Source organism: Hemiscyllium ocellatum, chromosome 14 (assembly GCF_020745735.1).
Source record: "Hemiscyllium ocellatum isolate sHemOce1 chromosome 14, sHemOce1.pat.X.cur, whole genome shotgun sequence".
Classification (NCBI taxonomy): domain Eukaryota; kingdom Metazoa; phylum Chordata; class Chondrichthyes; order Orectolobiformes; family Hemiscylliidae; genus Hemiscyllium; species Hemiscyllium ocellatum.
In genome coordinates, this window is record NC_083414.1 from 57977713 (window position 1) to 58000528 (window position 22816).

Genomic DNA, 22816 nt, shown 5'->3' on the forward strand with positions numbered 1-22816 from the left:
GAAGAATATTTTTACATCCATACCAAATGTTTTCACCCTTAGGCCCTTGTCAAATAGACCAATAGTCCAAATTCAATTTTAGTGCTTTGGGGAGGTAGGTGTTGAGGAATAAAGCAGATATAAACTAAGTGATACGTTGTGATTATAAACTTACTTCCAGAAATTGCTTCTCCTCTCCTTTTTTGTTAGTGTGCTCACGGAGAACAGCCTTTAGAAGTCCAGATGGAGATTCTTTGCTTAATAGCCTACAGAAAGAAGAAATTGTAATTGCAGAGCGCATTTTTAGTTTGAATGTAATCACGTCAGCATTACAAATAACAATCCACTAATTAGATGAATATGTTGGTTGAAGAATAAAAGTTGAATATGCATACGAGTTAAGGAATTGGAGCCTGCTCCGCCATTCAACAAGATCATGGCTGATCTGCCTCTTACTTCTATGTACATTCTTCAGCTGCATTTTCCTCAACCCCTTGTTAGCAAAAATCTATCAGCCTCAAGTTTAAAATCATCAAGTCAGAAAATGCATGTTTTTTTGTCTGAAGGCAAGTTCTACATTTTGTGTGTGAAAGTGCTCCACTTTCCTCTTGAATAACCTTGCTTCGATTTTAAGGCATCATTCCCCTGTTAGGCTCTTCTACCAACATGAAAATGTTTATCTCAATCTAACCTATTAATTTCTTTCAAAGTCCTAAAAATCTAAATGAAGTCACCCTCCAACCTTCTGGAAACCAATGAATCTAATCTCTGCTCATAATTTAATCTTTAGAAGGGCTGAAAAATTCTGGTTAATCTGTATTGCACACCTTCCCAAGACCACTATCTCTTTCTTAAAACTTTTTTTCTAAAGTGCAGTGATCAGAACTGTACCCAGTACTCTAAACACTGTTTAACCAGAAGCCTAAACATAAAGCCAAATATGTTTCCTTTTGTATTCTAGATTTGATGTTTAACATTCCATTAGTACTTTCGCAGCTGACCACAAAATTTGGATATGTGCATATTGACTTCATACTCTCTTTGGTCCCCTACTTTTTCATGATTTAAAAATACTCAAATCAATCCTTTGTTTGTTACATTGAACTGGAATCAATCCACCAGTTTTGTCTTCTCATTTCAACTATCAATATCTCTGATTTTTATGCTCCCTCCTACATTACCTAATAGACATCACTGTTCATGTCATGAGCAAACATTAGCTCCCCAAGCTTTTGAATATAGGATCTTTACTGCTGTTTAACATCTCGCTTGCATGCCAGTAGCTCTGGTAATGTAGTAGTGCCTGAACACTGCACTAATGTTAACTAAAGACATACAGTTGTAGAAACAATAATATCAGGGGGCAAAAAAAAAAGTGCACTCAATTCATAGGCATGTTGGTGCCTTAATGTCATCTTGTTAAGTTAGCTCAGTAAGTTTCTTCTTGAGTTGATGCCTCAAATGCTCACTGAACCCCAAGAGCTCAAAATGATGGAGCAGTTATATCACAAATAGATAACGCTTTACTCACTCGCCCTGCAGCTCTGTGCAGTTTCCAGAGGGACCTGTGTACACAATGGAATCTTCATCATGGAACAGGATATACTGCCGGCAGAATTTCACTCGCTCTGCTCGTTCCAGATCTCGCTGGGACCATTCTGGAACAAACAAAATGTAAACATCTTACCACACTAAACACTCCATGCATGATGCTTTATCAAGCAAACAATTTTACATTTGGACAAATAACATTGATCTAATCCTCTTCTTCCGACAGGACTATATTGGGATCAGTCATTTTAGGAATGCATATAACTACAGTATATTTAGTAAGAGGCTGATCTAGAGGTATAACAACCTAATATTGTTGTGTGTTTGTGCAGAATCCTTTAAAAGGAGGAGTTTTTTTTGGTGGAAGATTAAAATTTAAATAAAAGATCAATACCCCTAAAAGGGAAGGCTAACAGAATGCCTTTAGACACAGATATTACAGAGCTAAAGGGTGAAATGAATATTGATAGGCAGAATGTACCAGAGACTTGGTTATACTTAAATTGGATAAGTCACATGCTCCAATAGCATACATGCCAGTTTTCTAAAGGAAATGTGAGTGGAGGTCTCACATGCTTGTTTTTCAGACTGGAGGATAGTGGTGTTTAGTTAGAATCAATGCTAGGTACACTGCCTTTTTGGATGACTTGGATATTGAAATAGAGAGAAAAGTTCCAAAATTTGCTGATAAACCAAATTTGGAAGTCTAACAAACATAAAGACTGAATTAATCAACTACAGCATAGGCAGCCAGCAGAATGGGCAGACAAGTGATGAATGGAATTTAACACAGTGAATTATTGCATTTGAAGGGATACGTACAGCAATACAGACTTAATGGTACAATTCTAATGAACGTGCCACACAAAAGGACCTGGGATTCATGTGCATAGATCTTGGAAACTGGTAGGACATAAGAAGGGTTAGTAAATCATTCTTCAATCAAGTTTTAGTTTTGGTCTCAAAGATGAAATGTTTGTCTAAACATTAGTGACTTCTTTGAGACTATTATGTATTTTATTCGGTGTTCCACCCAACCTAGCTGCAGTCTTTGAATAGTCCACTACATCATCCTGCTTTAACATCTGTTCTATGCTATCCAAATGAGTAGGATTGTCCTTTCCTGATTCAGTCTTATCAAACAGCACCCAGAGCATTTTCAATAATTGCTTCGTTCACCGCCCCCACCCCAAAATGTAAACCTGGCCTTCTTTGCATTCGAGTCCTTTTATTCCTCCACTGGAAGCCATTTTTCAATCATTTGGGTGCTAAGCTCTGGAATTCCTTTCCTAAACCTCTTCATTAATTTCCCCCCCTTGAAATGGTCACTGTTTGACCAAGCATTTAATTTGCTCTTTCTGTTACACCCTTCTTTTATTTGGTAGCAATTTTTGCTTCATAACACTTCTTTAAAATAGCTTAGATGCTGATCTACATTAAGGCTATCATATAAATGCAAATAATTACTTTTGCTGAAAGGGGAGACAGAATGTGTTTAATGTGTCACTCATTTTTTTGCACTCTACTGTTAGAGTCTTAATGTGACTGTTTTCCCTTGACTGAACAGACAGATAAAGGAAAATAGTTTAAAGGGATTCAGGAAAATATGAGTAAATTTGCTATTTCTGTGCAGAGGGTAAATACAGACCTGAAAGTGGCTATGTTGAATGGTCTAGTTCTTTCTTCAAAATGTTGTAGAGTGTTAAAGAATATCTGTCAGTATTATAAAAACTTAAATGTTGCTAATTATATTCTGGTCTGACCAAAATGCATTCTAAACTACACAGTAAAATATTTCCAAAGAAAAGACATATTGGATTCCAAATATTAACATTATTTTTATCTCCACAGATACTGCCAGATCTTCAGAGTTTCTCCAGCATTTTCTGATTTTATTTCAGATTTTCAGCATCTGCAGTATTAGTCAAGTGTAAATTATAAAACTGTTTCTGTCTAAAACAGAAAACATCATTCCATGTAGCTTATACGTTTACATGTAGCTGTCAAGCCTCTTAGCTCCAGTTACCTGTATAGATGTTACGGTGCTTTCCCCCATACTGGGAAATGACCTCTGGTCCAATGCAGGCTTTCGACAGAGATGGGAATTTGCTTAACTCTTTGTAAATCTCTGCAACCTCATTGGGATTGGTGATCACCTTCAATAAGAAAAAAAGTGACATGATACCAAATACAATTTTGAAGTTGATCCATTGCTAAGTATCTGACATTGGGCTTGGTTTATTTGCAGTATGAGCCACCTTTTAACAATCAGCTAAATTAATTGCATGTTAAATGCATGAATATCCCATCCAAAGTAAAATATTATAATGACATAATTTCCCATTTACTCTACATGTCTCTCTGGTTCAGTGGTTACCATAGTCAGAAAGTTCAAGCACCATTAAAGAACTGAGTAGATAAATAGGTTTTGCACTTAGTGCAGTGTTGAATAAGTGTTGCACAGTGAGTTATGCATTTTGTCAGAGAAATTAAACCAAACCTTATATGCTTGCTCAAGTAAACATAAATAATCCAATTGTGTTAAAGAACAAGAAGTTCACTCCTGCCCCCTACCAACACATTGTCCAATAAAAGACATTAAACCATCTTTAACAAAACGGTCATTCATTTTCTGTTTGCAAGAACAGCGTGTTTGATCACAAGACCTCAGAACTGACACCAAGTTCATTGTCTACAGGGCAGCACTGTTACCAGCCCTGCCTCATACATTGTAAACATGGACAATATACAGCAGAAACCTCAAGTCCCTTGAGAAGTATCACCAGCAATACCTCCAAAAAAATCCTGCAAATCTAATAGGAAGATAGGTTCTCAAATATAAATGTCCTGTCTCAACAGATCTCGTACTGATATATGTTTACCATCAATTAGAATAGTCACGTCAGAAAAGACTTCTAAAACAGGCTCCCTACTTTAAACTTTGAATTGGCAATTGGTTATTAGGAGGGCAGAGGAAATGCTTCAAGGTCATTCCCAAATGCCTCCCAGAGGAAATAGCAGTAGATCATTCAGCAGTTTAAAATCTGTTCCATTGTCAATGAGATACTGGCTGATCTAAATCCAAACTTCATTCACCTGTTCGAGTCAGTGCAGAAGCAGGTCACTGGGCCCACCAAGTCCAGATTGATCCTTCGAAGTGAATCCCACCGAGATCCCCACCCCTATCCGTGCATTTCCCATGGCTAATCCACCAGCCTGCACATTCCTGGTCATTACGGGTAATCCACTAAACCTGCATATCTGTGGACTGTGTGGAGTTTGCACGTTCTCCCTGTGTCTGCGTGGGTTTCCTCCGGGTGCTCCGGTTTCCTCCCACAGTCCAAAGATATGCGGGTCAGGAGAACTGGCCATGCTAAATTGCCCGTAGTGTTAGGTAAGGGGTATATGTAGGGGTATGGGTGGGTTGCGCTTCGGCGGGTCGGTGTGGACTTGTTGGGCCAAAGGGCCTGTTTCCACACTGTTAGTAATCTAATCTAATCAATAAACACATTGAACTGGACCCCATACAGAAACCACTCAGACAAAGAACGGGAAGTACCAAAAAAAAGAGACATGTATATACCAGACAGAACAGACCACCAACAGGCGACGAAACATCTGCAGAAAACCACACCAGCTTGGCAAACGAATCTATGATCTCATACACAACCCAAGTCATAAATCTTTTCAAAAAATCTGGTCATGATGTTTTTGCAATTTAAGTACATTGAACCACAAGTCTAGTGCTTCCATTGTTCCAACTTTTCACAACTTAAAATATTGTTGTAGAAGCTATTGAAGACATTACTGCAAGGCACTATGAAAAATTCAAGGTAATCAAGCACAGTCAACATGGAATTGTGAGAAGGAAAACAGGTTTAACAAATTTATTGAAGCTGTTTCAAGTAATATTGTTAGTGATTGGTCAGTTCAAAAGGTTAGAGCATGCTGCTAATAACACCAAAATCATGAATTCAATCCCTGTACTGGGTAATGTTGCTGGCTTCCACAGTCACACTTTGATTCTAAGAACTTAGGTGACTGTCTAAGGTTGTGGACTTTGCACGTTCTCATGTTTGTGGATTCGCCATACTAAATTGTACTGCAGTATCCAGGCACTTGCAGGTTAAATGGTTTAACCATAGTAAATGTGAGGTTATGGAGATAGAGCGAGATGTTCTTCAGAGGGTTGTTGCAGATTTAATCGGCTGAATGGAGTCTTTGCGCACTGTACGGGTCCTATGCTTCCCCACCAAATCTACACTGGACAACAACAACCACAAAATCATAATCCCATTTTTCAGTATTTGACCCATAGCTTTGTAAACCTTAGCATTTCAAGTGCACATCTAGATACATCCTAAATGTTGAGAAATTTCTGTCTCTATCATCCTTATAGGCATTGAGTTCCAGATTCCCACCTTCATCTCTAAAGTTCCTGCTGCGTATCTGAAATCTATGGCTCCTGGTCAATGATATATCCAAAGGGAAATGCTTTTTCCTGTCCATACTTTCTACATTCCTCATAATTTATACATCTCAAATCGCATCCTCCCGCAGTCTCCTCGGCTTCAAGAACAACAACCTAATCTATCCAATCTTTCTTCATAAATAAAAATCCTCAATCCAAGATTTATCTCAATAAATCTCCTCTGCAGCCTCTCTGGTGCTATCACCTAACCAACATTTTGTACTGTTCCCTAATCTTAAAGGGGCCGTAGGACAGCACGGTGGCTCAGTGGTAAGCACTGCTACCTCACAGCACCAGGGACCCGGGTTCAATTCCCGCCTCAGGCAACGGTCTGTGTGGAGTTTGCACATTCTCCTTGTGTCTGCATGGATTTTCACCGGGTGCTCTGGTTTCCTCCCACAATCCAAAGATGTGCAGGTTAGATGAATTTGCTATGCTAAATTGCCCATAGTGTTAGGTGTAATAGTCAGGTGTGAATGTAAGGTAATGGGTCTGGATGGGTTGCCTTTCAGAGGGTCAGTGTGGACGTTGGGCCGAAGGGCCTGTTTCCACACTGTAGGGAATCTAATCAATCTAAACTCTCGTTTGCCTTCTTAATCACTTTATCTACTTGACCCTTAGTGTCTGGTGGACATGGACACTAACATCCCTCTCTGATTGCAGAAGTCCACTGTTCATCATGTACTTCCCTGCCCTTTTCCTGAAGAAGGGCTTATGCCCAAAACATCGATTCTCCTGCTCCTTTGAGGCTGCCTGACCTGCTGCGCTTTTCCAGCGACACATTTTTCAGCTTTGATCTCCAGCATCTGCAAATCTCACTTTCTCCTTCCCTGCTCTTGTTTGTCCTGCTTGAATGCATCATTTCACACTGACCAGGGTTGATTTCCATTTGCCACCGATCAGTCATCTGACCAGCCCATCCATATTGTCCTGCAATCTAATGCTCACAATTCACCACTCCTCTAATCTTATCATCCACTAGAGAGAGAGAGAGAGAGAGAACACCAGTGGACACAGGTTTCCAGTCACAAAAATATTTCTCTACCATCACCCTCTGCTTCCTTCCACTTATCCAATTCTGTATCAAATTTGCTCACTTGGTCTTTTTCTGGTTGGCAAGATTGCAAAGAGTAGTGTGCCACAACGATTAGTGCAACAGCCTCATTATTTTACAATTTGTATCAATAACTTGGACGAAAGGGCCTTCATTGGTCAGTGCATTGGGTACACGAGTTGGACGTCATCCTGTGGCTGTAGAGGGAACTGGTTAGGCCACTTTTGAAATAGTGGGGGAAATTCTAGCCTCCCTGTTATAGGAAGAATGTTGTGAAACTTGAAAGAGTTCAGAAAAGATTTACAAAGATATTGCCAGGGTTGGACTTTCAGGGAGAGGCTGAACTTGCTGCCCGTTTTAAAGGAGCTGGTCTCGGGGGCAGGTGGAGGTGGATCCCGGATTCCTGCCTTCCTCTCCCCGCGGAGTGAACGGCCGGCTGCCCTATGAGGGACTGGGCCGCTGGAGCGGGAGCTGGGTGTGAAGCGACCTGTTTCTCCCCCCAGTATCCCGACTACACTCCTCGTCCACAACCAAATAAAAGGGGCTGCGGATCAGCCCAAACACTCCACATCTCTCACTCTCACTCTTACTCTTACCTCTGAGGCCATGGTTTCTATGGCTACCGAGCAGCCCACCGTGCACCCCCTCCTCGACCCAGGGAAGGGTAAGAATGTACCAACAACGCTCAGACATGGAGGGGAGATCAGGATTATTGACGGCATTCAATGAGCAGCAACTCAACAATGTATTTCACGCTGACACCACATTCACTTTTATAACGTCTAATTTTACTGCTGTAAGTATGGTTGAGTTCTAGTGCCGGTGAGAATATGTCGAAATGTTGGAGTCGGCTGGCTGTGGCACCCCTCTGCTAGGCTAGTGGGAAGGTCCAATAGTTAGCCCCGCCTTCCACCGCCGGTGGGTGATGGCTTGAGTGACGGTTGGCGCAGCCGCACTGGGTATCTGGGACACGTGATGTAGCTGTCTGCTGTTTGACTTGTCATTCCTCTCCAAAGAGTTAAGAAAGTGAGTGTTTAGCATGAAAATGGATGGATACATACATACAGCTGATAATTGTACAGCTCCCTGTGTCAGTTGAGATCATTCTTGCTGATTGTAAGGATTCCACACCACCCCCTCTTACTTTTAGCATCACTGGAAATAATAGAGCCCAGAGGATGCTTGCATGTGATGTAAAGTTAGATGTCTGTTTATACTTTACAAGACTTGTTTGTTACATCCAAGGTCCCATCATTTTGGTGACTTGTAATGATGCTTGTTGTGGGTTTTTTTTGCCCCCAAAAATCTAGAATGGTTGATTCTGGTCCAGTCTGAATGATGTCCCTCCCTTTTCTTCCCATGCTATAATTCTGTTTGTTTAAGATGGTGACTGAGAAATACTAAGTAAATAAGTTTTGAAGAAGAGTCATACCAGACTTGAAACATTATCTTTATTTTACTGACTCATTAAGTAATAGTTTGTAATTAAATTCCCAAGCGTTATCTATGGTTATTCTTTTGCAAGGGATGTGTCATTTGTTGCAAACATGCCAAAATTGAGTTGTTGAACTACTTTCTTGTGACAGTTATAATTCAGCTTGGACTATGTGTGGAGTTTGCACATTCTCCCCGTGTCTGCGTGGGTTTCTTCTGGGTGCTCCAGTTTCCTCCCACAAGTCCAAAGATGTGCAGGTCAGGTGAATTGGCCATACTAAATTGCCGACAGTGTTAGGTGCATTAGTCAGAGGGAAACGGGTCTGGGTGGGTTACTCTTCAGAGGGTCAGTATGGAATTGTTGGGCCAAAGGGCCTGTTTCCACACTGTAGGGAATCTAATCTAATCTAAAAAAAAGTGATAGATTTTGCAAGTTATAAGAGAATCCAGACAAGAATGTAAGTTGTCTTCCGCAACTTATTTTATATTCTTTTGGGATTTTAGTGTCACTTACTATTGTTTAGAATTTTATTAAATCCAAAATGTGGATACGTTACAACTTTGTTACATACATGAAATAATTTCCCAGAGTTCATGACAACAGAATAATCCTAAATAAGAATTTCAGGCTGTTGTCTTTCAGGCTGTTTCTTTGACCCCTTGCATTGATGCAACCTATTCTTTCCATATTTTTCCATGTTGTGATAGTTCCCTGTTCTATTATTTCTTTCTCTTCAGCCCATCACATTGAAATTTTTGATAATTCTTGGCAGTAAACATTAATCAGGAATTTTACACATTATAAATGCAACATGCTTCAGACCCACTTTCCCCAGTAATAGTGCAAGTTCCCTAATACTGATGCCAGGGATTATGACCTTTTGAGGTGCTACTTGATTGAAATTTATTACTGAATATGCAAACTGCTTTCATTTCCCTTCCTGTCTTAGTGGTCTCTCTATAACTACAATGATTGGTTTGTCTTTATCTCACTCTAGGTTCCTTTCCCAGCCCTGAGCTGATGTCTCAGACCACAGCACTAGGTGGGTAACACAGTGTTGTAGAAATACCAATTCCCATCACAAAACGTACTGTGCTACCACTACGTTGCATTTTGCTTCCCCCACTTGAATAACTTCCTGTATGATATTACAATGCGATAGGTGGTTAGCCCATCCAACCTGCTGTACTCAATCTTGTTTAGATTAGATTACTTGCAGTGTGGAAACATGCCCTTCGGCCCAACAAGTCCACACCAACCCACCGAAGCGCAATCCAACCATACCCCTACATTTACCTCTTACCTAACACTGCGGGCAATTTAGCATGGCCAATTCTCCTGACCCGCACATCTTTGGACTGTGGGAGGAAACTGGAGCACCCGGAGGAAACCCACGCAGACGCAGGGAGAACGTGCAAACTCCACACAGTCAGTCGCCTGAGGCGGGAATTGAACCTGGGTCTCTGGCGCTGTGAGGCAACAGTGCTAACCACTGTGCCACCGTGCTGCCACAAACAAGCTGAAAGAACCTCAAACCTGTTCAACAATTGCAAAGGCGGAGACATCTTATGAAGATAGTATGAGGAAAGATCTTGAAGATCATATGAGGAAAGGCTGAGGCACTTGAGGCTGTTCTCATTGGAGAAAAGAAGGTTTAGGGGAGATTTGATAGAGGTGTACAAGATGATTAGGGGTTTAGATAGGGTTGACAGTGAGAATCTTTTTCCGCGTATGGAGTCAGCTGTTACTAGGGGACGCAGCTTTAAATTAAGGGGTGGTAGGTATAGGACAAATGTTAGGGGTAGATTCTTTACTCAGCGTGTTGTGAGTTCATGGAATGCCCTGCCAGTAGCAGTGGTGGACTCTCCCTCTTTATGGTCATTCAAACGGGCATTGGATAAGCATATGGAGGTTATTGGGCTAGTGTAGGTTAGGTTAGCTTCGGTCGGCGCAACATCGAGGGCCGAAGGGCCTGTACTGCGCTGTATTTTTCTATGTTCTATTTGTCCCCCGGGCCCTCTTTCCTTGCCTCACTTGTAGTCTCACTCTCTTTCCCTTACCAAAGTAGAAGACCTTATTCTCAGTGGTATGATTGTCTCCTGAAATAAATGTCCAGTGTGCTGTAGTGTATAGTTTAGCGTGTAGCTCACTTATTCCTGGCCAAAGTTGATTGAGTTGCAGATAATTAGAGCTGAAAATGTGTTGCTGGAAAAGCGCAGCAGGTTAGGCAGCATCCAAGGAACAGGAAATTCGACGTTTCGGGCATAAGCCCTTCATCAGGAATGAGGAAAGTGTGTCCAGCAGGCTAAGATAAAAGGTAGGCAGGAGGGACTTGGGGGAGGGGCGATGGAGATGTGATAGGTGGAAGGAGGTCAAGATGAAGGTGCTAGGCCGGAGTGGGGTGGGGGCGAAGAGGTCAGAAAGAAGATTGCAGGTTAGGAAGGCGGTGGTGAGTTCGGGGGATTCGACTGAGACAAGGTGGGGGGAGGGGAAATGAGGAAACTGGAGAAATCTGAGTTCATCCCTTGTGGTTGGAGGGTTCCCAGGCGGAAGATGAGGCGCTCTTCCTCCAGCCGTCGCGTTGTTATGTTCTGGCAATGGAGGAGTCCAAGGACCTGCATGTCCTTTGTGGAGTGGGAGGGGGAGTTAAAGTGTTGAGCCACGGGGTGGTTGGGGTGGTTGGTCCGGGTGTCCCAGAGGTATTCTCTGAAACATTCTGCAAGTAGGCGGCCCATCTCCCCAATATAGAGGAGGCCATATCAGGTGCAGCAGATGCAATAGATGATGTGTGTGGAGGTGCAGGTGAATTTGTGGCGGATGAAAGATCAGTCCTCAACAGAGGCCTCACCTTTATTCCCCTACGCCCTCGGATTAACGAGTTCAACACACGGCGAGACATTGAACAATTCTTCCGCCGCCTTCGCCTCCGTGCCTACTTTTTCAACCAAGACTCTCGCCCACCCTCTGACGACACCTTCTCCTGCCTCCAATACACCCCATCCACCTGGACACCCAGTGCTGGCCTCTTACTCACCCTCGATCTCTTTCTCGCCAACTGCCGCCGCGACATTAACCGACTCAACCTGTCCACCCCTCTTACCCACTCATTTGCTGCACACTAGAAAATATACTGGTAGGAAGGGTCAGGCTTCAAAAAACGGGGGAACCCAAGTTATGCAAACGATAAAAGCATCTGTTCTCACCGAGTGATAACAGGGTGCTCTAAGACAATTAAGAACATTTGCCTTAACATCAGTGAATCTGTGTAAACAGGACACCTAGTGATAACATTCATGACTGTTCTCTTGTGAAATTAATGACCATGTTTGATTCTGACTTTGAAACGAAACTCTGTATCATCAAAAGCGTTGTAGTTGACAGTCAGGTCCTAACAATTATAATGGATTCATATTACCCCCTTGCAAACTAGGGAGACACAGAAGGAAAATCATCTTTTCTGTTACAAGTCCATGACTTGAGAGTTCAAAAGGATGCTAGAGAGAGAGAGAGAGGGGGACCATTTTAGTACTGTGACTACTGAGGCCAGGAGAAAATTAAATTCACGATCTGGACCGGATGGACCAATGGACTGAGAAGTGGCAGATGGAGTTTAATTCAGATAAATGCGAGGTGCTGCATTTTGGGAAAGCAAATCTTAGCAGGACTTATACACTTAATGGTAAGGTCCTAGGGAGTGTTGCTGAACAAAGAGACCTTGGAGTGCAGGTTCATAGCTCCTTGAAAATGGAGTCGCAGGTAGATAGGATAGTGAAGGCGGCGTTTGGTATGCTTTCCTTTATTGGTCAGAGTATTGAGTACAGGAGTTGGGAGGTCATGTTGCGGCTGTACAGGACATTGGTTAGGCCACTGTTGGAGTATTGCGTGCAATTCTGGTCTCCTTCCTATCAGAAGAATGTTGTGAAACTTGAAAGGATTGAGAAAAGATTTACAAGGATGTTGCCAGGGTTGGAGGATCTGAGCTACAGGGAGTGGCTGAACAGGCTGGGACTGTTTCCCCTGGAGCGTCGGAGGCTGAGGGGTAACCTTATAGGATTTGCAAAATTCTGAGGGGCATGGATAGGATAAATAGACAAAGTCTTTTCCCTGGGGTTGGGGAGTCCAGAACTAGAGGGCATAGGTTTAGGGTGAGAGGGGAAAGATATAAAAGAGACCGATGGGACAACATTTTCACGCAGAGGGTGATATGTGTATGGAATGAGCTGCCAGAGGTGGAGGCTAGTACAATTGCAACATTTTAGAGGCATTTGGATGAGTTTGTGAATAGGAATGGTTTGGAGAGTTATGGGCCGGGTGCTGGCAGGTGGGACTAGATTGGATTGGGATATCTGGTCGGCATGGATGGGTTGGAGAGAAGGGTCTGTTTCCATGCTGTACATCTCTATGACTCTACTTGCTATGGATTGAACTTAATTATCATAAAGTCTCAAATATACAATTTTGAGTAGCCATTACTGGTCATGAAATGCAAACTCTGTAAAAGGTACAAAGTTAAAAATCACACAACACCAGGTTATAGTCCAACAGGTGAAATTGGAAGCACTAGCTTTCGGAGCGCTGCTCCTTCAGGTGGTTGTGGAGTACACAATTGTTAGACACAGAATTTATAGCAAAAGTTTACAGTGTGATGTAACTGAAATTATACATTGAAAAATACCTTACTTGTTTGTTGAGTCTTTCATCTGTTAGAATACCATGACAGTTTCACTTCTTTCATAAGTAAATCACAAAACTTTTTTTTAAAAATTACATTCTCAGGTTAACTGTAACAATTGGTGTCAGACCAGATAAGATGGTGAAGGTGTTCGCCCCCTATGTACTGTTTTCTAAGCCATAATGTTTAGACTGATTCTAATCTAAAAAATGAATTAACAGAGTCTTACATGGATTCATGCAGTTTTTGAGCAAAGTACAATGTAACTCTGCAACTATAAATTCACTCCACAAACGTGTATGTGTGTGTGTGTGTCTGTCTGTCTGGGGTGGGGGGTTTTGAGTATCTGTGAGAGAGAGTCTAAAGAGGTCTAAGCTTGTGAGAGGGTGCCTGTGGGAGTCTTGTGTGACTGTAGTCTGTAGGGGTGTGTTTGTGAATCTCGGGGAGGGGGGTGTTGTGGGTGTCTGTGAGAGAAAGTGTATATGTATATGTATATGTGTGTGTGAGTGTAAAGGGGTCTAAGTCTGTGAGAGGGTGCGTGTGAGTTTGGGAGTGTGTGTGACTCAACTTTTAGATTAGAATCAGTCTAAACATTATGGTACAGACAGGGAACCCTGAGCGAACACCTTCGACATCTTATCAGGCCTGATACGATTGTTACAATTAACCTGATAATGTAACTTTTAAAAAAAAGTTTTGTGACTTACTTCTGGAAGAAGTGAAGCTACCATGGTCATTCTAACAGATGAGAGACTTAACAGACAATCAAGGTATTTTTCAATATATAATTTCAGTTACATCACACTATAAACTTTTTGCTATAAATTCTGTGTCATACAATTGTGTACTCCACAGCCACCTAATGAAGGAGTGGCACTCCAAAAGCAAGTGCTTCCAATTAAACCTATTGGACAACAACCTGGTGTTGTGTGATTTTTAAGTTTGTGCACCCCAGTCCAACACCAGCATCTCCAAATCATGACTGTAAAAGGTAATACTGATGAAGCTTTAACTAACTTGTTGTTCTTGCAGACTATTCTACAGGCCTTACAGACTGCCCCACTGTCAATTCTATCAAATCAGATCTTATGTCTTATTTGAATTTGAATCACAATCCTGAAAAGAAAGCATGTTTAATTCAAGACAAACGAATCAATTAGCATGCAACCTTACGGTAACGTTTCAGCTTCAGGTACCAAATGATTCGGTGCTTAAGCTAGGAGCAGACTCCTGCTTTTTATCTTAAAAATTATTCTAAACCTAACATTGAAGAGGTTCTGACACAATCTGTCAGATCGCCATCTTATGGTCAAAAGTTTGCCCTCCTTGCTAAGAAGTCATTTTGTAAAACAATTGTGTGCTGCATAGAGCCATTTGCTGAGTCCATCAGGAAGGATGCGAGCCTGCGAGGGGTGACTATTCCTGGCAGTGGGGGCCTACAGGTTAAGGCCTCCCTGTACATGGATGACATCGCCGTTTTCTGCTTGGATCCACTGTCTGTGCACAGACTCATGTGCATATGTGACCAGTGCGATCGGGCCTCAGGCCAAGGTCAACCGAGGCAAGGGTGAGGCCATGCTCTTTGGGAACTGAGCCGACCAATCCTCTATCCCCTTCACTGTCAGGACTGACCACCTGAAAATGCTGGGTACTTGGTTTGGGGGGAGGGGGGATGGTGGGGGGCTGGGGCGTGTGCCAAGTCTTGGGAGGAGCGTACCAAGAAAGTGAGGCAGAAGCTGGGCAGATGGGAGCTACGGTCACTCTCCATCGCGGGTAAAAACCTGGTCATCGGGTGTGAGGCACTGTCAGTGTTGTTCATTGTGGCACAGGTCTGGCCTATTCCCAGAACCTGTGCCGTCGCAGTCACCCGGGCCATCTTCCATTTTGTATGGAGATCAAAGATGGCCAGGGTTTGAAGGGACTCAATTGTATAAAAATCTGGGCATGGGGGGAAAAAACACACCCAATGCCACCCTCATCCTGATGACCACCTTTGTGTGTGGCTGCATCAAGCTGTGCGTGGATCTCTGGTACGCAAACACCAAGTGTCACTACGTACTGAGGTTCTACCTGTCCCCGGTGTTGCAAAGGATGGGCCTGGCCTCACTGCCGCGTAGTAGTAGTTGGACTGTTCGGATCACCTGTCCTTCGTCGAGAAATTTATGAAGAAAAGCACCTTTGACCGCAAGTCCATCAGGAAGTGGTCAGCACATAGTATCCTTGAGACCCTTCGGGAAAAGGAGAGGGCGGATCCTGTCAAGCGGTTCCCTAGGCAGACTGTCAAAGTCATTTGACAGAATGCCTCATTGCCAAAACTTTCCAACAAGCACGAAGACATGGCTTGGCTGGTGGTGAGAAGGGCTCTGCCTGTGAGATCCTTTATGTACGCCAAGACTCTCTGCCACACTGCACGCTGTCCTCGAAGCGACTGTGGAGGAGACGAGACTGTCACACACCTCCTCCTGGAATGTGCTTACACAAAGGATGTCTGGAGAAGAATGCAGTGGTGTTTGTCAAGGTTCATCCTGAGCAGCTCCATGAGCAGGACTCCGTGCTCTACGGTCTGTTCCCCGGGGTGCACTCCGAGACGAATATCAACTGTGCCTGGAGGATCATCAATTCAGTGAAAGACACTCATTGGTCTGTCCGAAACCTGTTGATCCTCCAGCTGAAGGAGTTGACCCCGACTGAGTGTTGCGGACTGGCACGTTCCAAAGTCCAGAACTATGTGTTAAGGGACACACTGAAGCTTGGGGCAGCTGCCGCCAAGGCTCAGTGGGGAAAGACCACCGTGTAATGTCTGCCTGCCAAAGAAGAACAGGGGGCCCACTCAGTAAGTGGGCTCCGCTTTCGCCTCAGCTAAATATATGGATGGTGAACGTACAGACCTGTATATAAGAATGATTAATTCCGATCTCTGTATGTAACAAAATGAAATGTACACATATGTATGGCACCACCAATTGTACAAATCATCAAAATATTTTATGAATAAAATATATTTTTGAAATTAAAAATTGTATCTGACATGCGAGCTGTGCAAGGTTACCTTATGACATCTCCCACTTAATTTAGACTGGTACATCTCTATGATAGGGACTCATCTCATCAGCAGACACATAACTTGACTGGATTTGTTTTTCCCACCTGATGAATAGCTCAAGGCCTGTAGGAGTGATCTTTCAATTCACACAGATCTGTCAATTAACTCCTCTTCCTTATGAATTATTGACTTTCACTGTTAATCTGTTTAATTAAGAACATGCAGTGTTGTTTGTAAACTTCTTGTATAAAGGAAGCCTGTTTGTGACAGTAGGACAGACAAACCTGCTAGGCCTCTTGAAGAGCTAATATCCTTCTCTCCTGGGTTGTTAGAACCTAGTTAGTTTAGCTTATAGGTATCACTGTTATGCTGTAACAGTGATGCTATTGGTAAATAAAGGGGATAACCAAAATTAAACTAAACTGTCTTGAAGAGGTTTTTCATTCCAGACTACCAACGGGTACAATCTCTGTGATGAACCAAGAGAGGGAGGCTTACAGTTTGAGTCCACAAGAGATTCCCTGCGCCGTCTCAGATCTGTACTTTAACATTTGCTCTGGATCACAGTGATATCCACGAGTCCACACTTTCTGCAACCATGACATGGCGCATCAAAATGTTGAACTTTATAGGTAGAAAAAAAATCAGCTCTTTGTAAATAGGAACATGACAATATCTTAATTCTGCTTATAGTTTAGGATACGACACAGGGTTTAAATTGTAATTGCTACATTTGTCATTCAATTTTAATTCTGGCATGCAGAATAACTTATTAAAAGGGGTGTCTTGCTTTTTATTGGAGATGATAACTGATTCAGAAGAGATTGCTGGGATCTACCAAGAAATCAGCAAATTCCCAACTCCACTGAAAGGCTGCATTGGACCACAAGCTACTTTGAAGCACGGGGGAAAATACTGTAACATCTACTCAGGTACAACCATGATTCTGATTGTATAAGGGGTAGATCAAAGTGCATGTGTTGATCACATTGTGCCTTCTCTTTGTTGTCCCTAAAATTCAACAGATAAGTTTTGCATAGGATCAAGTAGCTCTGCTGTTTTTGAACAGTTGAATACAGATTCTTGACAAAGAGGCGGTGAAGACTGTTTTCTTTGGAGAAAGCAAGGCTGAGAGGAGATTTGATAGAGGCAGCCCAAAATAATGAGGGGTCTGGATAGTGTAGGGATGGAGAAACTCTTTCTGTAATTGAATGAATTGGCAATAAGCAGGCACAGATTTAAAGTAATTCTTAAAGGAAGCAAAAGTGATATGAGAGAGAGCTATTTCATGCATTAAATATTTATGTCTGAAATGCACAGAGTATAACGTATGCAAGGACATTTGCGACACTTCAAGAAATTAGACAGTTATTTGGGAAGGAACAATATGCAGGGTTCTGGAAAGAAGGTGGGAGAATGGCAATAAAGGCATTCCTCATGCAGACATGTTGAACTGCATGACTCTGTCTATGCACTAATGATTCTGTGATTCTGAAAGGTTCTGTTCCGTCACAGCGATGACATCAAACAATACTAAATAGAATCATTGTTAGTATACAATACAGTAAAAAATGAGGTCTGCAGATGCTGGAGATCACAGCTGAAAATGTGTTGCTGGTTAAAGCACAGCAGGCCAGGCAGCATCCAAGGAACAGGAAATTCGATGTTTCGGGCATAAGCCCTTCATTAGGAATGAGGAGAGTGTGCCAAGCAGGCTAAGATAAAAGGTAGGGAGGAGGGACTTGGGGGAGGGGCGATAGAGATGTGATAGGTGGAAGGAGGTCAAGGTGAGGGTGATAGGCTGGAGTGGGGTGGGGGCGGAGAGGTCAGGAAGAAGATTGCAGGTTAGGAGGGCGGTGCTGAGTTGAGGGAACCGACTGAGACAAGGTGGGGGGAGGGGAAATGAGGAAACTGGAGAAATCTGAGTTCATTCCTTGTGGATGGAGGGTTCCCAGGTGGAAGATGAGGCGCTCCTCCTCCAGCCGTCGTGTTGTTATGTTCTGCCGGTGGAGGAGTCCAAGGACCTGCATGTCCTCGGTGGAGTGGGAGGGAGAGTTAAAGTGTTGAGCCACGGGGTGGTTGGGTTGGTTGGTCCGGGCGTCCTAGAGGTGTTCTCTGAAACGTTCCGCAAGTAAGCGGCCCATCTCCCCAATATAGAGGAGGCCACATCGGGTGCAGCGGATGCAATAGATGATGTGTGTGTAGGTACAGGTGAACTTGTGGCGGATATGGAAGGATCCCTTGGGGCCTTGGAGGGATGTGAGGGAGGAGGTGTGGGCGCAAGTTTTACATTTCCTGCGGTTGCAGGGGAAGGTGCCGGGAGTGGAGGTTGGGTTGGTGGGGGGTGTGGACCTGACGAGGGAGTCACGAAGGGAGTGGTCTTTGCGGAACGCTGATAGGGGAGGGGAGGGAAATATATCCCTGGTGGTGGGGTCCGTTTGGAGGTGGCGGAAATGACGGCGGATGATACGTTGTATACGGAGGTTGGTGGGGTGGTAGGTGAGAACCTGTGGGGTTCTGTCTTGGTGGCGGTTGGAGGAGCGGGGCTCAAGGGCGGAGGAGCGGGAAGTGGAGGAGATGCGGTGGAGGGCATCGTCGATCACGTCTGGGGGGAATCTGCGGTCCTTGAAAAAGGAGTCCATCTGGGCTGTGCGGTGTTGGAACTGGTCCTCCTGGGAGCAGATGCGGCGGAGACAAAGGAATTGGGAATATGGGATGGAGTTTTTACAGGGGGCAGGGTGGGAGGAGGTGTTGTCCAGGTAGCTGTGGGAGTCAGTTGGTTCTTCCTGACCTCTCCGCCCCCACCCCACTCCGGCCTATCACCCTCACCTTGACCTCCTTCCACCTATCACATCTCTATCGCCCCTCCCCCAAGTCCCTCCTCCCTACCTTTTATCTTAGCCTGCTTGGCACACTCTCCTCATTCCTGACGAAGGGCTTATGCCCGAAACGTCGAAATTCCTGTTCCTTGGATGCTGCCTGACCTGCTGTGCTATAACCAGCAACACATTTTCAGCTAGTATACAATACAACCTGTCAAATTGTAAAGTTAGAGTTAATGAATGTGATTTGGTTTCCTCCAGGTGCTCCAGTTTCCTCCCACAGTCCAAAGATGTGCAGGTTAGGTGAATTGATTGTGCTAAATTGCCCATAGTGTTAGGTGAAGGGGTAAGTGTAGGGGAATGGGCTGGGCGGGTTGCTCTTCGGAGGGTTGGTGTGGACTTGTTGGGCCGAAGGGCCTGTTTCCACGCTGTAAGTAATCTAATCTAAAAAGAATGATCGGCCATGAAATCCCATTTGTATTAATCAGCCATCCTGATTCTGTAAAAGCCATATGATTGCATCTTAATGTTCTCAATAACTAAGGACAGGCCTTTTCTGTGTTAGCTATTTCTGAGAAATTTAAAAAAATCTTCTATGTAAGTGTTACTTGTACAGTACAAATTTGTTAAAATTAATGTTCAGAAAATAAAATTCTTTTCGTTTGCTCCAGCTATCTCATTATAAAACTTACTTAAGGTTTAGCATCTCAAACTGAATATTTTCATAGGGAAAATGCAACAAATGGATTATCTCATGCCTTCTATGAATGTCTCCATTACTCCTAGCTTCTCCTGTTTTGACAGTTAAGTGCTTGAGAAAGCCTGGTGGGGTTACAAAGTACAGAAAAAAATATGGAGGTGCTTTATTATCGATTTCTGTAGTTTTAAAATTTAAGTGAGGTGGGACTTTATGGTCAAAATTATCACATGCCTAGATGGATCCTTTTAAAGAGTTTGTCTATCTTAAGGTAGAAATTTATTTTGTGATGTCAATTAATTAAAGGAGCATTGTGTATTGGGGGAAAAACGGTTTAACAGTTTGACAGCAATGCCAATGCAGTACATCTCAAAAGTACTTTTCTCTTGGATTTGACTTCATGTCAAGGGGATTGGTCTTATTAAATAAATCTGTCTCTGCTTCTCTCAAAGTCACTTGTAAATCAGTTACAGGTGACTTACTTGGGTTCCTATATTCTTACAGCGAAACTGAAGGACCTATTCCTTCTCCCTGCCACTCCCTGTATCTGTTGAGACATTTTGTAGTTTCATGCCATGAACTGATGGGGAATCATGGAAGTTAATTTCTGTTGCAGAATGGTCCCAGAGAGATCTGGAGCGAGCTGAGTGGATGAAGTTGTGTCGAGGGTATGTTGTTTTCTATGATGAAAATTCCATTGCATACGCTGGCCCTTCAGGAAGATGTACGGAATTACAGGGCGAGTGAGTATTACCAGGATGGTGCCATGCAGAGAAGAAGAGGTCGTCGACTGTTGATAAAATCTGTTTTTCTGGCCAGCTTAACTGAAATGTTTCATCTGGGGAGCTACGATATAACTTACCATGCTGGTTAATATTAACAGGTCCAGATTATTGGAATTAAACATCTTCACCATTTTTTCACTAAGTTGTCAGGATCTTAAATGATATAGTGAAAAGATGTTGGAAGTTGATTCCATATGTACCTTTAATGGTGCTTGAGATATGACAAACGTCCAGGGTTCTGGGTGAAAAGTGAAAATGTGGGGCTGTTTACACCTGCTCCTTCAAAGAACCAGAATTGGCTCCACTTCCCTTGTTGTAAGTTCCTATAATTTTGTGCTATCCCTTGTGTCTGATTTAATGGCATAATTATTGTAATTCTTTATACATTGGTCAGTTTATTGCCTTTGTGTCATTGGTGAGAATGAAGGAATAAAGCAAGTCTTGATCTAATTCTACTGATTCTTTGAAGTATTTTGATGTTCTTTATTATATTAGAATGGCATTTGAAATATTAACTGGCTGGATTGCAAATTTACCTTGTAAGACAAGAAATTTGAATGTTCAGTCTAACAACATTCTAAACTTTAACTCTCAGATTGATGAATAGAGATTCGCCTTCTGGCACTCGGAAAGCTGTCCTCAGGAGGCATACCAATAATAAGGGGGAAGAAAAGCAATATCTGGAGGTAATGGTATCATGGATTTGTGTGTGTGAGCGAAATGAAGCGGCTGGAAAGAATCCGAGAATGTTTGATTCCTCCTTCATATACAAACTAAAATAGAAACAGGAATTGAGTCTTTTGGCCCTCCAGGCCTTCTTTGCCACTCAGTTGCCCTAAGCACAATTGCCTTTTTCTGGCTGTACATATTCTAGTGTTCCTGTGCACAGAATCTTTTGATTCTTGTTTTCATTCAGAGTGAAAACTACTCGTGCAAGTAAATTTTCAATTTTGATTTAAGTAAAGAGTTCCTGAAATCAGTGTGTACAATTATTTAACTGTAATATGGGCACATTTCACTCAGTTGATTTGATCACTACACTTTCATTGTTTTGACTAATTGAGATACTCTTGTCTCCAGTTCTAAAGCTGTAAAAACCCCCAAAATTGCAGTGAAGATCACAATTATAGGATTTCTTGTGATGTTATGGGGGAAGAGTTGGAGCATTGAGAAAATGTCTGGCCATGATGTATGAGCAACATATACAATTATTAGATTACTTTTAAGAACTTATATAAAGCTCTCCTAATAGTTTAATATGCACTCCTTGGTATGATACTGGGTCTGATAGAGTGCAGAGTTCCTATTTTTGATCAATATGTCTGCATTGTGTTAGCTGATTTTAGCCCAGATCTAAATTTGATCTAAATACTCTGAGCTAGGAAAATGGCAAGTCTTGAGCCTAATTGAGATTTGATGCCTGTCTTGAGTAAATAGCCCACTTATTCACTGTATAGGTTTGCATGAAGCTTCATTATCTGGTTAAGGTTCATAGCCATCTTAGCACTTACATTTGAATGCATCCCAAGTCATTAGTTTTAGAAAAGAAGATAGTTTTTTATAAAATGTAAAAAAGTGCATTTAATAGACCATTTGACCCAAAGGGTTTATGATTGTGTTGATGCTGTCTGAGTCTTACTCAATTGTAATTGTAAATTTGCATGATGCTGAACAACCTATGCAGGTTTCAGGGGGAAAAAAAGACTCACTCAAAATTGCAAAAGAAAAGAGATCTAACAGTAATGACGTACTTTGTACTCTTGAAGGCTTGATCAACTTTGACCTTGATTTTTAACAACTTGGGCCCAAGGTTTGGTTTAATTGATTTCAGGATTTTCAAGAAGAATCAAGACTGGAAATAAGAGTCAAGAATGAACCATTCTGCTCCATCAAGTAACCAATTATGCTTTTAAAATTAAATTAGATGAACTCTTTTGACACCGACTGGATGTTCAATTGTCATGTCAGGAGACTATACCATTATAGAAAAAGGCTGACCTCTACATCAGACAAACTGAAACAAATACCCGTCGATTTCTTTGTGTACCCTTACATCTCAGACACCTGAATGATAAAATCCAGCAATCAAACTCAAGGACTCATCATCTAAAATGTAGTCAATGTGTATGCTTTGCTGTGCTCAGGCCTTAAAAATCAACCTGAAACACACAGAATTTCACACTGAAGAAAAAATAGGATTTCCTGTGCCTTTTGTAAATACTACACAATGCACACAAGTAAATATTAAACGTTTTGCAAACAGAGTGGAATTCTCATGTTTGAGGTCGGGAGAAATAAGAGTCCAAA

At 42.4% G+C, this 22816-nt stretch overlaps 2 protein-coding genes across 2 annotated transcripts in view; one reads left to right on the forward strand and one right to left on the reverse strand.

Annotated features, from left to right (window-relative positions):
* apeh (acylaminoacyl-peptide hydrolase) overlaps positions 1 to 7930 on the reverse strand; it is an 80058-nt gene extending 72128 nt beyond the window's left edge. Inside the window, exons 1-4 of the mRNA XM_060835726.1 lie at positions 7652 to 7930; positions 3557 to 3686; positions 1511 to 1637; positions 155 to 245 (exon numbers count right to left, since the gene is read on the reverse strand). Of these exons, the coding sequence (XP_060691709.1) occupies positions 155 to 245; positions 1511 to 1637; positions 3557 to 3686; positions 7652 to 7777 (474 nt within the window). The 5' untranslated portion in view covers positions 7778 to 7930. The remainder of the gene's footprint in view (positions 1 to 154; positions 246 to 1510; positions 1638 to 3556; positions 3687 to 7651) is intronic.
* An 88-nt stretch (positions 7931 to 8018) lies between these two features.
* The window catches only part of LOC132822154 (acylamino-acid-releasing enzyme-like), a 64679-nt gene continuing 49881 nt past the window's right edge, over positions 8019 to 22816 (forward strand). The window contains exons 1-4 of the mRNA XM_060835225.1: positions 8019 to 8081; positions 17008 to 17137; positions 20341 to 20467; positions 21105 to 21195. Coding sequence (XP_060691208.1) covers positions 17008 to 17137; positions 20341 to 20467; positions 21105 to 21195 — 348 coding nt within the window. The 5' untranslated portion in view covers positions 8019 to 8081. The remainder of the gene's footprint in view (positions 8082 to 17007; positions 17138 to 20340; positions 20468 to 21104; positions 21196 to 22816) is intronic.